The following is a 13017-nucleotide window of genomic DNA, read 5'->3' on the forward strand; positions in this document are numbered from 1 at the left end:
TTTTTTTTTTTTTTAGTCCCTCTCTTGCTCTTTTTTTCTCTAATTTTTAGTTGTTCTCTCTTTCTCCAGCTCTAGTTCTAGGTTTTTGCTTTAAACACCTTTGTAAGTTCTTTTTATTCAATTAATGCAAGCACTTTTGTTTTTGATTGAGTCTCTTATTTTTATTGTTCAAGCAATTGAAGTTGTAATTTTCAAGTTCTAGTTCTAAGCTTAGTTCTGAGTGACAAGAACAAGCTATGGAGCATGTCTTTCAAGTTCAATTTTTCTCTTCAGATTTGTTTTCTCTAGTACTAGAAATTTCAGATTTGGTTTTTAGTACTGGTAGTATCTCAAATCGATCAAGATTTCAGTTCAAGAATTGAAATTCAAGTAAGTAGGCTCTTTCAGTAGTCTTCTCACCCCCCTCTCATTCCCTCTTCTTGCTACCCCTTCATTCTTAAAGTAGGATTTAAATATCAGTTTTTACTTTGATGCTTTCCCTTCCCCCAAGGTCCTTGGCTAGATGCATGTGTTGGCTTTGCCCCTCTCTAGCTATGGAACCATCCTTTTATTTTGATTATTTACTTTTCAGCCCTTCCCCTAAAACCAAGTAGAAAAGCCCTTGTAAGAGTACTCTCTAGTCAAGTAGGGAAGCTCATATTGTTTATGGGGCATCCCTCGAGCTAAGTAGAGATACCTACTTGTGTGCCTCTCTCTAGCTTTTTTCCCTTTTATTTTATTTATTTACTTTTCCGCACTTTTATTTTCATTTATTTGCTTTTTAATTGCATGGTTTGAGTATTTAAATTCCTATATGTGAATGGTTAGGTCACTTTTAGATGCACTTGTGTTTGGTCGGTAGTTAGAATTAGATCACCATAATGAATCTGTGCACTTTCGCATTACTAGAAGAAGCGTAAAATAAAGTGGTTGCTCTCCTTGTGTTCGACCCGTTAGCTACACTGACCTATACGCTTGCGGTTACATTTTAAATCCTAACATTAAGCTTATTTTGATCCACATGCCAGCTTGACACAACTCTCCTTATTCCACATGCCAAAGCAAAATGCAAGCTAGAGTTTGACAAAATAATATTTTTAGTCCTACATTATCAAAAAAAATAGGATAAAATTCTCAATATTTCAATTATTAGAGTATCTAACTCATGTAAGATGTAACACATGCAATATCATTAAGAATGAGTAACCGGTCCCTAATCATGTCAACAAATAGAAGCTATTACCCAATGAATTACGCCTTTTTTACTAAAATGTTAACATCAAACAACATTATAAACAAGTGTCGGGCGTTACGAGAATTAATAGGAACATTAGACTGGAAACATCCAACACATATCACTATATTAATAAAAATATGGGAGTTTTGTACATACCATATACTGTGGAATAAGAGAGGTTCCATATTTTGTTCTGAATATCCTTTCTAAACAAGCAACCAAAGTGCTTTCTAGACCAAGAACATCCATTTTGCTTTGTAAAGCACTACAAGTGCAAACAGTGAAGTCAAAACAAAAAAAGATTTGTTTCAAGATGATCTTGAAGCAATGTGATAAGGGAATAAGACGTCAAGAATCAACAATAAGCATAATCCAACTTTAAATAAGTATTAGAGCAGGCTACACAAATCCCTTTTTTGGCATTCAACTCTATTTAATTCCAGCAGTTATTTCTGGGCCCTCATTTCCTTTTTCACCACTTCCACCCTGGTCATTTTTGGTCCTTCCCTTATCTTTTCACAACATAAAACATGCCCTATATCACTACTTCTTACTGGTGCATTTTCTATTCTTTACACATGATGAAACCATCTCCATTGACCCTAGCTTCTATTCTTTCCTATTTGTGCAACCTTAAGTTTCCTTGAATGTGTTCCCTTCTCATGGCAACTCTAAAGGACTCGGGGGAGGATTTTCCAGTGTGCTCCAAAATCCAGGTTGTCTCATCAAGTTTTTAAGGGAAAACTGGAAGCTTTAAGATCTCAATCAGAGTTACCAAATAACTCATTTCTCACTTTGAAAGGATGTTTTCCAAGGAAATCCATATCAGCTTTTACAGTTTTCAATATGAGGTGCTTTCTCTTAAACAAGCTAAACATTCAATATAGGAGCTTTCCCATTTCTCTTTGTTCTACAGTCTCCCAAAGCCATTCTATGTCTACCCAAGCTTAGAAACTTCCCAACTAAGAATAAAGATGATCAATAACCAACATATGAACAACTCAAAAACTACAAAGGAAAGTAATATGTATATGATTGCTCATTAAAATTTCATTGTGCTGACAATAGTTAATAGGTAGTTTGTGCCCTGCTTAAACACAAGCTATTGCATATGATTACTTTTGGAAATTACCGAACTCTAGCAAAGAAAAAAAATATATGATTACTAGGACTAATGTTTGATTCTGCATTGAACAATTTGAAAAGTCAGTGGACTTTCAAGTTGGCAGGCATTCAAATATTTTCCTTTCCTCGGTTGGTCTCCCCCCCACCCCTGTTTATCTTCTTCTCTTGGTAATATATATTTATTCAATCATCCAAAAAAGAAAATTTTGCAGAAATTATTTTTTTATTATTATACTTAAAATGGCTATTGCGAGAAAAAATTATATCCACTGGATGAACTTCACTAGATTCCACCAAAAAGCCAATTTTTTTATGAAATTTGAGAAGCATATTTGATACGCTCACATTAGTCACCCAGTGAAGCAAGAACACGTGGCATCAAAGGGAAGGACAAATGGCACTCAACCGAGGGATAGCCACTATGACCATGACTCCGGATATCAGAAGGAGGGGGAGACTAGAGTCCTCCTCAATTGATAGAGGCCGTAAGGACTCTAACCACGTGAGGAGGAGGAGATACCCGGATAAGAAATATTCCCCACGAAGGTAGGAAGCCGTATCCCAATAGGACTCAGAAAAGGAGTAACCCTATGAGAAGGAACTTAAAAGACAGAACGGGTAAGTCGATACGTTCACACCATTACTCCTGAAAATACTGTTCTGTGAGTCTCTAACTTGGGGGTCGGAGGCCTAATCCCAGAGCCACCTCCGGGCCTCTGCCTTCTGTGCTTGTGTGCAGGATCGGCGCTCAACCTCATACAGATTCTTGGGAGTAACAATATTTAAATCATTTAAACCTTAATAAAAATAATAATAAATAGAGCTTTAAACCCAATATTTTCAAACAAACACAAAAGTTTCCAATTACAAGTAACCCTGAAATTGCAGCAGAAGAATGGATTGAAAGTTGAAAGAGAAAATACTTGATTATGACAGGAAGAGGAAAACGATCAAGGAAATCCTTCGCTGAAGTGTCCGTCTGAAGGCCTGTAAACCCCGCCCAAACCCACAACAGAAATAAATAAACAATGTTCCAGTGCTTCCAAAATGCAGAGCTAGAACTGAAGCATCATAGAAACCAATACCAGGATAATATGCGAACTCTGAAGCTGCGGATAGTAACTGAGTTGGATCATGAACAGCGAATTCCTCCATGGCACTCGAGTTCCGACTTTAGTTAAACGAAGAAGACGAGCTTGGCCGCTTTGATGACGAAGGAAGAACCTAAATGCTATCAAACTGAGATAATGAAAACTCAATAGTATGGAAATGTTGTGTATGCCGCCGTGGCAGGGTACGGGTACGGTAACACTTTTATCGTCTAGTACTTTCTCATTTTTTCTTTTTCATAAAAATTGACCTTATTACCCCTTATTATAAAATCATTCCATCGCACCACAGTCGTGCAGTGACACCTCTCCCGTACCACTTCCACTTGCTCAGCGAACAATTCTGCCAAAAGTCATTTGATGGGAACCGCCAAGTTTTGATCGCCTTATGATCATGGCCGTCGGATCATTTATGTTTTTCTTGCAATAATCTGCCAACGTGTGAAAATCGTTTGCAACCGCTGCACTAGTACAGTGAGCATCGAATGGCTGGAAGTCCCTTAAGATGTGTGTCCAGATGCTCTCAGCCATCCGATACTCACCACACCTCACCGTTCACTGTTGAGGATGTGGACTCACAAAATCCTAAATTAGGGAAGATCAATTATGCCATGCCCAATCGAGATTGGACTTGCCCGTTCGATTGAAATTCAAACCCACCCTTAACCAACAATCAAAACTATGGTATCAAGCTACATGACCCATCTATCTTTGCGAAACGATGGCATTAAACTCATAAATCATAAACACATTTTATTTTTATTTTTTTGCTACTGGCTGGTATTCAGGCCTGACTAGTCGCACGAGCCCATATTGATCCCACTTATAGCATGGACTAGGTCATACTAAGGTTGAATGAGAATCATTCAATTTTCATCAAAAATAATGAAAAGCACTAAAAACCCCGAGTGAATGACCTTAAAGAGGTAAGAGGGGTTGAACTCAGAACCACTCGCTTCCTGAGGTGAAGGTCCCTTACCAACTTGGCACATGCGTGTTGGTCTCCATCAATTCTAATCTAAATCGACTACGTTTTTTTTTTTGCTCTTGATGAATTGGAAAGGAATAGCATAAAATAACTATAAAATTTGCAACTCTTTTTTTTTTATTCAAAACATTTTTAGCTTTTATTACAATATGTAAGTTTTACTGATTTTTTACTATCTACTAATTAAAACTTAAAAGGGGAGGAAATGGCCCACAACAAGGATCTGATTGCATTCTTGGGGATTCCCAAAAATGGTTGCAACGATTAGCCAAAATTAGGACCTAGACCGATTGATTCCTGCTTGAATCAGTCGATTCACCCGATTCGATCCCGCGTTTTGAGACCCCAATAGAGCTAGAGATGGTAATGGAGAGGGTTAAAAAGTAACTCGCTCCTAATGGGGTGGCATTATTTCATAAACAACATTATTATCTTAGTTATACTTTGCTTGCATATTTTGTTCTTTTTTTTTTTTTTTTTTTTTTTTAAGTTCTAACTCATGCTATATGTTTTTGTAATCCTGTTGTTCTTCAAGGATTAATCAATTTATGTTATTATTAATGTCATTCATGAAGTTTTAGAATTTGCACGTAGATGTAAGGAGCTCTCTTTGTCAAACTCTCACTCTAACCTCTGATCGATAGGAAGATTGATTTTTGTTAGGTGGATCGGGTTGCCCAACACCTTGCCTCAACCGTATTTAGACTAACAATTCAACCAATTCCCCATTGGGTTGTCATAGAGTCAACATTGTGTTTTATGTGGATCCTAAACCCTAATCTAGTTGCTAACTCTTTTTTAGTCATTTTATCTCTCTTCTCCCAAAAAAGCATGAGGTGACTCTCCATGTGGCGTTCCCTTGCCATATCATCTCCTCACATTTGGGTGAAAGTGTAACATGTCGCTTCTAGGGGACAGCCTAACATAAGGTCCAAAATATAAGGTTTCCATAAAAAAGGGGTTTGACATTTTCTTTTGTGTAGGCTAGTGACTTGACACACTAACCTTTCCCCTTTATTCGAGCTTGGGATCGACGTTCGATAACGAAACACTGACGAAATTAAATCTAATCCTAAAATGCCATAAGAAAAAGGGCAAAAGAACCATGACTTGCTGGCATAAGAAATACCAACATGTGGGACCAATGAGAGGGCACGAGCCAACATCTTTAACGCCCTGGGCACGAGGGCAATGTGGTCTTTTCATGCACCCTGTCCTTTGGCATTTCCTTTGTCAGTAGGACAAGGTTCTTTTTTTCCCAAAAAAAATTAGAAGAAAGAATAATGCAAGATCATGTGGATCCTACGTCTAAACACATGAGTGCATAAAATTACCATGTCGTTCCCATATGAAATAAAAAAATCACATCAAAACATATGCCATTGCACGTGTTCTCATTAGCATAGGGGCCACACGACCAAATAGCAATCTATTGCCCCAAAAAATTAATCACAAAAAGTAGATCAGGAGATGACTGAGTTGAATCTATCAATTCTTCAAATCAGTTAAAGCCAATCAAGATCTAATTTCAATCAATAAAGGAAACATTTCTATCACTTATGCTACATTAATTCAAACTTTCATGTTTGATTCCCCCAAAAAGTAAACTCCTACCCCTCCTTCTCCCTTGGTATCTAAAGAATACCCAAAGTACCCTCCTGATTCCATTTTTTTTTTTTTTTTTATTTAACTTCCAATTACCATTGCCATTTATTTTGTTTAATTAGTAGAAGTGGGGCTCACTTCTTATTATTTTCTTCTTTACTATTTTCACCTTGGCCCGCCACTATGCCCCTCAACTTGCCTCACTACTGTAATGCTGCCACTTGCAAAAGATTGAATCGTAGAACTTACACAGGTGAGAGATGTAATCTAAGAAGTAGGCTCCATATTTGAAATGATGTGTTTTGAATCTTAAATATTCATTTCAAGAACAATAGTGAATTGCTGAATATCTTGATGTGATTTCTTCACGTGGTTTCAGTCTTAGCTTTTCTATTATGTTGAAAATAAATTTAAGACAATAACACCAGATATACTTGGTTGGGCCAAAGTGCCTACATTCACAGAGAAATATCCATGTAGGATTTCATATTTTCCCAATATGATAATCAAGTTTCACTCGCTATAACAACTCATGAACACCAATTTCGGTTCATGCTACAACATGATCGAGGGCATCAACCTCATTCCCTAGACAAGTACTCACTTGCTAGGTTTATAAAATTTAAATATAAATATTCAAATCCCACCCATTACATCAACTTTAGGTTTCTCAACAGGAAACGACAACTTAGAGTAAAAAATAGGGGATTTGGAATTGTGTATTACCTATCCTTAAGTAATATCGTCATCACTTTACTATTTACATAACATGCATGCACTCCAATGCTTAAACCAGCTTCATAACTTGAACTTTCATAGTTTTTTCATGCACAGAGCTCTCTGAAAGCAAAGTCTTTGAGGTTTGAGATTTCTCTGTACAAGGATGTAGTGCTCGTTCTCCGTAGCTCATATGAAAGAACAGCTTTCAAATCTGTGTCTAAGGGCCAATATATGACCGCCCAAAGTTAAACAGTCCAAATAAGCAAGTGGAGAGGCAAATCCTTAAATCCTTAACTAATAAGATCTTCTCGTGACATGGCATTGTAATGAATCCATGTATGCATCTGATGACATCCAACTGATGTCAACACGCTTTACTAAAAGCATGTTCTACTTCAACTGATTGGATAGAATATTCTAAGGAATATTCTTTATTCGCAACTAACAGAATACCCAAGAGGGTATCTAGCTTATGACTCCTTGGTCTTATGTGCAAATTTACCTAAAAAAGTTGCAAATAATCTATATGACTTGAAGAATGTGAATCTAGTTTTTTTTTTTTATAGAAAAATGAACATAGAGACTCCCAAAGTCGACCAACTTTCTTGATCCTCTTTCAGTTTATGCGCAATCGTACAAGAATCACCATAACTTCATCATCTGAACTCAAAATGACGCGATTCAACTTGCTTTGGAACCAAGACTTGATAACATTAATTTTTTATGAACACATCACTGCTCAGATCTGCCATTAAGCCTTTAAAAACAAGCTTTAAAGTGGACCCCACTACACGATTCCCTGAAATTTCAACCTTTGATGTACAAGGTCTTACCTGCTTCTTCATGACTTTCCAAAATTCTGTGTAAAAACATAATACATTGTAAAAAACAAAAAGTGTTTCACATATTCGGTGCCTTTGCAACCCTGCCAAATGACCAAAATTCCATTAAAACGTTGTATATGATAATTTGACCACTTCGGCTCTTCCAACTCATAAATAGCTATTTCCTCAACACCAATGTGACCAAATATGTTGTCGTATATGTTGCTAACAAAGACAAATTAACCTCAGAATCCTCTAGTTTCTCAAAAACTCCCCCTTTCGAATTGTTGGCAACCCACTTCCATATAATATTGTGAAGCAAAGCATTGACATACTCTGAGTTGTATACATCATTCACGGGATTTTTCTTCTCTCCCTTTGACAATAAATCCAAAGGGTGACTCCCCCTTCATGTAATCTCCCCCTATGCGCAAGTACAGTACCCCTGCACTAGTACACCTGCTGTGCCTGTGGAGGGTTAAATTCAAGTTTGTCTCTCAACCTATCAAATGTCTCATTCAGGAGTGGTTTGGTGAATATATCGGCCACCTGGTCCTTAATAGGAACAAACTCAAGTCTCACCTCATCGGTGAAGACCTTCTCATTTAGGAAATGATACCTGATGTCTATATATTTGGTGCTTGAATGTTGCACCGGGTTCTTGGAAATGTTGATGATGCTCATATTGTTACACATGATAGTTATCGAATCACTGCTTTCAATGCCAAAGCCTTCCACTTGCTGTTTCATCCAAATAACATGTGTGCAATTGCTACTACAACTATTTACTCGGCCTCTGCTATCAATAGTGAAACTAATTATTGTTTCTTGTTGTGCCATGCCACCAATCTGTCACACATCACCTTCACTTACCTGAAGGCCAGTGACTTGGACATCATCCCATATCCAATATTCCAACTAGGATCTTTGATGCAATACTTTAAGATCACAAGTTACGAAACAAACTAAAATCCACAAGTATATATTAGATAGTAAGATAATTACAACTGATGAACTTTTATTGATTCTATATACACAAAAGAATGTACAACCTGCTTGATCATATTTATAGGTAACTACCCATCAAGGTTACATCCATCATATACCAAAAAGAATCAAAAGGAGAAAATGATAACATCATCTTCAAGATACCTCGTAGGCATAGTCCTCTCTTACACATCCCGATTCATGCTCGACCAAATCCTCAATCCACAACTCCTCTCTATAAAGAGCCAGAGTTTCCATATTAGCCTCTAAAGGAATAGCCAAGTCGTCATAAAAAAAAACATACAACAAATGGGGTGAGCTTCCACGAAGCCCAGTGAGGGGTGTACACGCAAGCAAGTACAAACAAGTATGAATGCAGCAACAATGCTAAAAAATATTAAATGGATGCAATGACATGATCTGTATTATTATCACACAATCCTAGTCAACATATCTAAGTCCCATTGGGGTTTTAGTGCTACTGCAATATAGGGGTATCTCTGGTCCCAAAATTGTGCCATTAATCACCCAGTGATACAAACTAGTTGCTAGTGATGAGCTTGCCGGTCCCTACATGTATACTTCAGTACTCGATGAACCCCTATTAATAATCCCAAATAAACCACAACATCGGAAACTTCGGCCACGAATGGTTCACCACAACATCAGTCATGTCGGATGGGTGGGATTAGCTAATACCTAACCCCCTTGGCAAAGGGTTGTAGCACCTGGGTTGTTTTCCTAACCTATCATAAATCATATCACATAACAACATGGTAATCATGATTGGGAATGCAACCACACATCTCTCACTCTATGGCCATATAGTACCGGAAACTACCTGAGGCACATTGTATCCCATCCAACATCACCAATCACAATCTCTCATAATTCACCAACACTAATACCAACACCAACTTTCCATAATTCACTAACACCAACATTCCACATAACACACCAATATGCACATTCAAATTATTAAATAATAACAGGGTTCATAATGAACATTCGCATGATCACACGCAGAAGTAGACAAATAGAAACACTCCAAAAATAAATCAAAACACCCACTCACCTTTTGTCCCTACTGGTTGTATACAGTCGATGACTCCACGCCGGCATAGCCTCACCACTTGACGGCATTATATATTAGAAAACATAGGGTTTTTAGGTCAATGATCAAGCATGGAGAAGGTCTTCCTATGGGTCAACTGACCATTCAAAAAGAAGGTCAGTACAGGATTTCAGACAGTCCACCAATGGATGCTCACCGGCTGGTGTTGACCCACCAGTGAGCCCACTGACTGATGGATTCTAAGGGCTACAAAGGGGTAAAAAACCTACATAATGCCCACCAATGGATGCTTGCCGACTGATGGTGATCCACCGGTGGGCATCAGCCAGTGGAGCCAAATCCGAGACTTTTTTGCCCATATTTGCTCCCTAGGTCATAGAGGTCCTTTTGAGTGACTATGTATGTCCCAATTTCCCATCAGGTTGATGGTTCTACTCCCACTACTCATTTTACCCACTTTAGGTTAGTTTACAAGTTAGGGTTTGGAGTTCCAGTGTTAGATTTCATGTATGTAGCACCAACATATATTACTTAGCTTAGGAATGGTGTAATTGGTTAGCTTAGGAATGGTGTAATTGGTGCTTTAGACTACATAGGTCTTGGGGATTTGATAATTTTTCCAAATTTAGGGTTTATCTTGATACAATTTGGGGATATTGGTTTTGGGTTTATTGTGTAAGACCTTTAGTCCATATGTATTACATTATTTCCCCAACTAATAGTTAGGTTAGGATGGTAGGTAATAGAAGATTGATCAAATTCTCAAGGTTAAGGTTTAAGTAGCTAAATTTAGGGTTTTAATTTGGGGCTTTTCTATATTGGGTCTCCACATTCAAATTTAAGTGGTTTAATTATCTAGGTTAGGTTTCCTGCACAAAATCCCCAACTTAATTTGTAAATCAAGTAGGTGAGAGATGGGAATTTCGGTTAGGGTTCCCAATTTAGCTTGGGTGAAGAAATGGGGTAAGAGAGAGAGAGAGAGAGAGAGAGAGCAAGTATATAGTAGAGGTAGAGGAATAGAGTTCAACTCATCTTAATTTGTAGGTGGATGGAGGTGTCCTCCCTTGGTCCAACCTCCTTCTTCTCCTTTTTCCCGTCTCTCCTTCCCTGTATTAAATTTGGTAGGCAATGAAATGAATGAGCTAATAGCTCTATTTATAGTAACTTAAGTGAACTAAGGGATGTTTGGGAAATAAATGGGTTTTCACCCATTATTGGGTTAATTCTCCATTTGACACTAATGGGCCCACCTCAAGGTGACATATCACATTAATTTACTCCCTGGTAGGTTGTACCAACTATTGGAGGTGGTCTGCGATGTACAGGTGCGAGGGCCCTAGCCTCACAGCCAAATAACTCACTTCTGGCCAATACCCTCATTAGAGGGTGCTCATCGACTGATCATCCATCGATGACCATTAGCCGATGTGGGCTATTTGTGTCCACTTTGGGTGAGACATGGCTAGTTGGCTATGTGGAGGGTTCCTTAGGTACGTGCAGGTATATGGAACCTATTTTAGTGCATTTCATTATTGGGGTTCGGGTAATTCCCCTCAATAATAGAGGACTTACTCAGACTTCTTTGGTGGCTTGAAACCCTTATAGTTCTTAGAACATGGTAGCATGTACATGTGGGTCATCCCTCTCTTCTCGGAAAAAGACTGTTGCTACCCAGTAATCTTTGATATTGTTTTCCCCTTGTAATTCATTTGCATTTAGTCACACAAAGGAGGTTTAAGGCACGGGTATAACACAAATTGTTACCTAATAGAAGGCACCCCATTGGTGCTTTTCCGATCATCTATTCTTCTAGCCCAATCTGCATATGAAAATGCAATAAGTGTGAAGTTCTTCGTCCTTGGATACCACAGTCCATAATTCATGGTACATTTCAGTTCCTAAAAATCCGCTTTACTGCCAACAATTGTGATTCTTTGGGATTGGCCAAAAGTCTCACAACAAGACATACCGCATGCAATATGTCTGGCCTTGACGCAGTCAAATACAAAACATTGCCTATCATTGACCTATCTTGTGTTTGATCCACTTTAGGAGGCTCATCAATAGCACTCAATTTACATCCAACTACCATGGGAGTACCCATTGGTTTGTTGTCCATCATTTAAAATCTCTTCAACATCTCCTTGATGTAGTTTACTTGAGATATAAATATGCCACTATGCATTTGGTTTACTTGCAAACCTAAGAAGTTAGATAACTCACCAAACATCGACATTTCAACAAACTTTATTTTCATCTTTTCTACAAATTATTTGCACACCTCATCATTATTACCACCAAAGATAATGTCATCGACGAAGACCATGACCACTAGCTAACTACTATTCTTAGCCATAATATGTAAGTTACTCAACAATCCCCTCACGTAGTCCCAACTGATTGTCACACCCCGCCTCTGCTCAACTGAAGGTTAGTGACATGGACACGCACACGTGTCGACAATCCATCCAGGATCCCTGATGCAATACTTTAAGTGCATAAAATTATGAAATGATTCCACGATCACGAGATAATAATAATAATAGTCAAATATACATAACTGGTGAAGTCTAATAATATTTACCATATTTACCAAATATTTTTGCAGCGGAATGTTAATTATAGTTAAGCCCCTAGGGCTACATCTGATATGTAAACAAAATAAAAAGGGAAGATGATACTCTCATTCTCAGCGTGCTCCGAAAGCATAATCATCGCATACACAACCATCCTCGTGCATGACCAGCTCCTCGTCCCAAAGGTCACCTCCGTAGAGGGCCGACTCCTCAGCCACAATCTCTGAATGGCTCCCTGAATCCACATCTAAAAAGGAGGCAACAACAGGGGTGAGCTTCCACGAATCCTAGTGAGGGGTGCACACAAACATCCACAACAAATCATGAAATAAAAAATGTAAATGCATAACCAAACCAATATGAATGCAATGCCATGATCTGGATTATTAGCAAACAAACCTAATCAATAGATTCTAAGTCCATAATGGGTATTAGTGCTACTACAACATAGGTGGTATCCCTCGTCACGAATGTCCATTATTGATCCCCAAGGATGCAAGCTAGGTGTGAGTCAAGAGAATTCTAGTCCCTACATGGCTACTTCGGTACCCAATAAGCCCCTATTAATAATCCCCCATAATATACCTCATCACCTAATCTAACATTGCATGATGGTTTGTCACAACATCGGTACCCCCACCTCGGTCATCGGAAATCGTCCCCAACCTCAGTCCATTGGACTGTAGGATTAGCCAATACATAAACCCTTATTAGCAAGGGTAGTAGCACCAAGGTAGTTATAGCCCAATGGATTCTAACATGTCACACCACATTACAATCACACTCACACAC

The 13017-nt window shown here is 38.3% G+C and overlaps 1 protein-coding gene across 2 annotated transcripts in view; it reads right to left on the bottom strand.

Annotated features, from left to right (window-relative positions):
* The window catches only part of LOC122071611, a 98712-nt gene extending 95124 nt beyond the window's left edge, over positions 1–3588 (bottom strand). For both annotated transcript variants that reach the window (XM_042635997.1, XM_042635996.1), the window contains exons 1-3: positions 3427–3588; positions 3265–3328; positions 1373–1481 (exon numbers count right to left, since the gene is read on the bottom strand). In XM_042635997.1, coding sequence (XP_042491931.1) covers positions 1373–1481; positions 3265–3328; positions 3427–3496 — 243 coding nt within the window. In that variant the 5' untranslated portion in view covers positions 3497–3588. The remainder of the gene's footprint in view (positions 1–1372; positions 1482–3264; positions 3329–3426) is intronic.
* Positions 3589–13017: the final 9429 nt, after the last annotated feature.

Source organism: Macadamia integrifolia, unplaced genomic scaffold (genome assembly GCF_013358625.1).
Source record: "Macadamia integrifolia cultivar HAES 741 unplaced genomic scaffold, SCU_Mint_v3 scaffold_30A, whole genome shotgun sequence".
Classification (NCBI taxonomy): domain Eukaryota; kingdom Viridiplantae; phylum Streptophyta; class Magnoliopsida; order Proteales; family Proteaceae; genus Macadamia; species Macadamia integrifolia.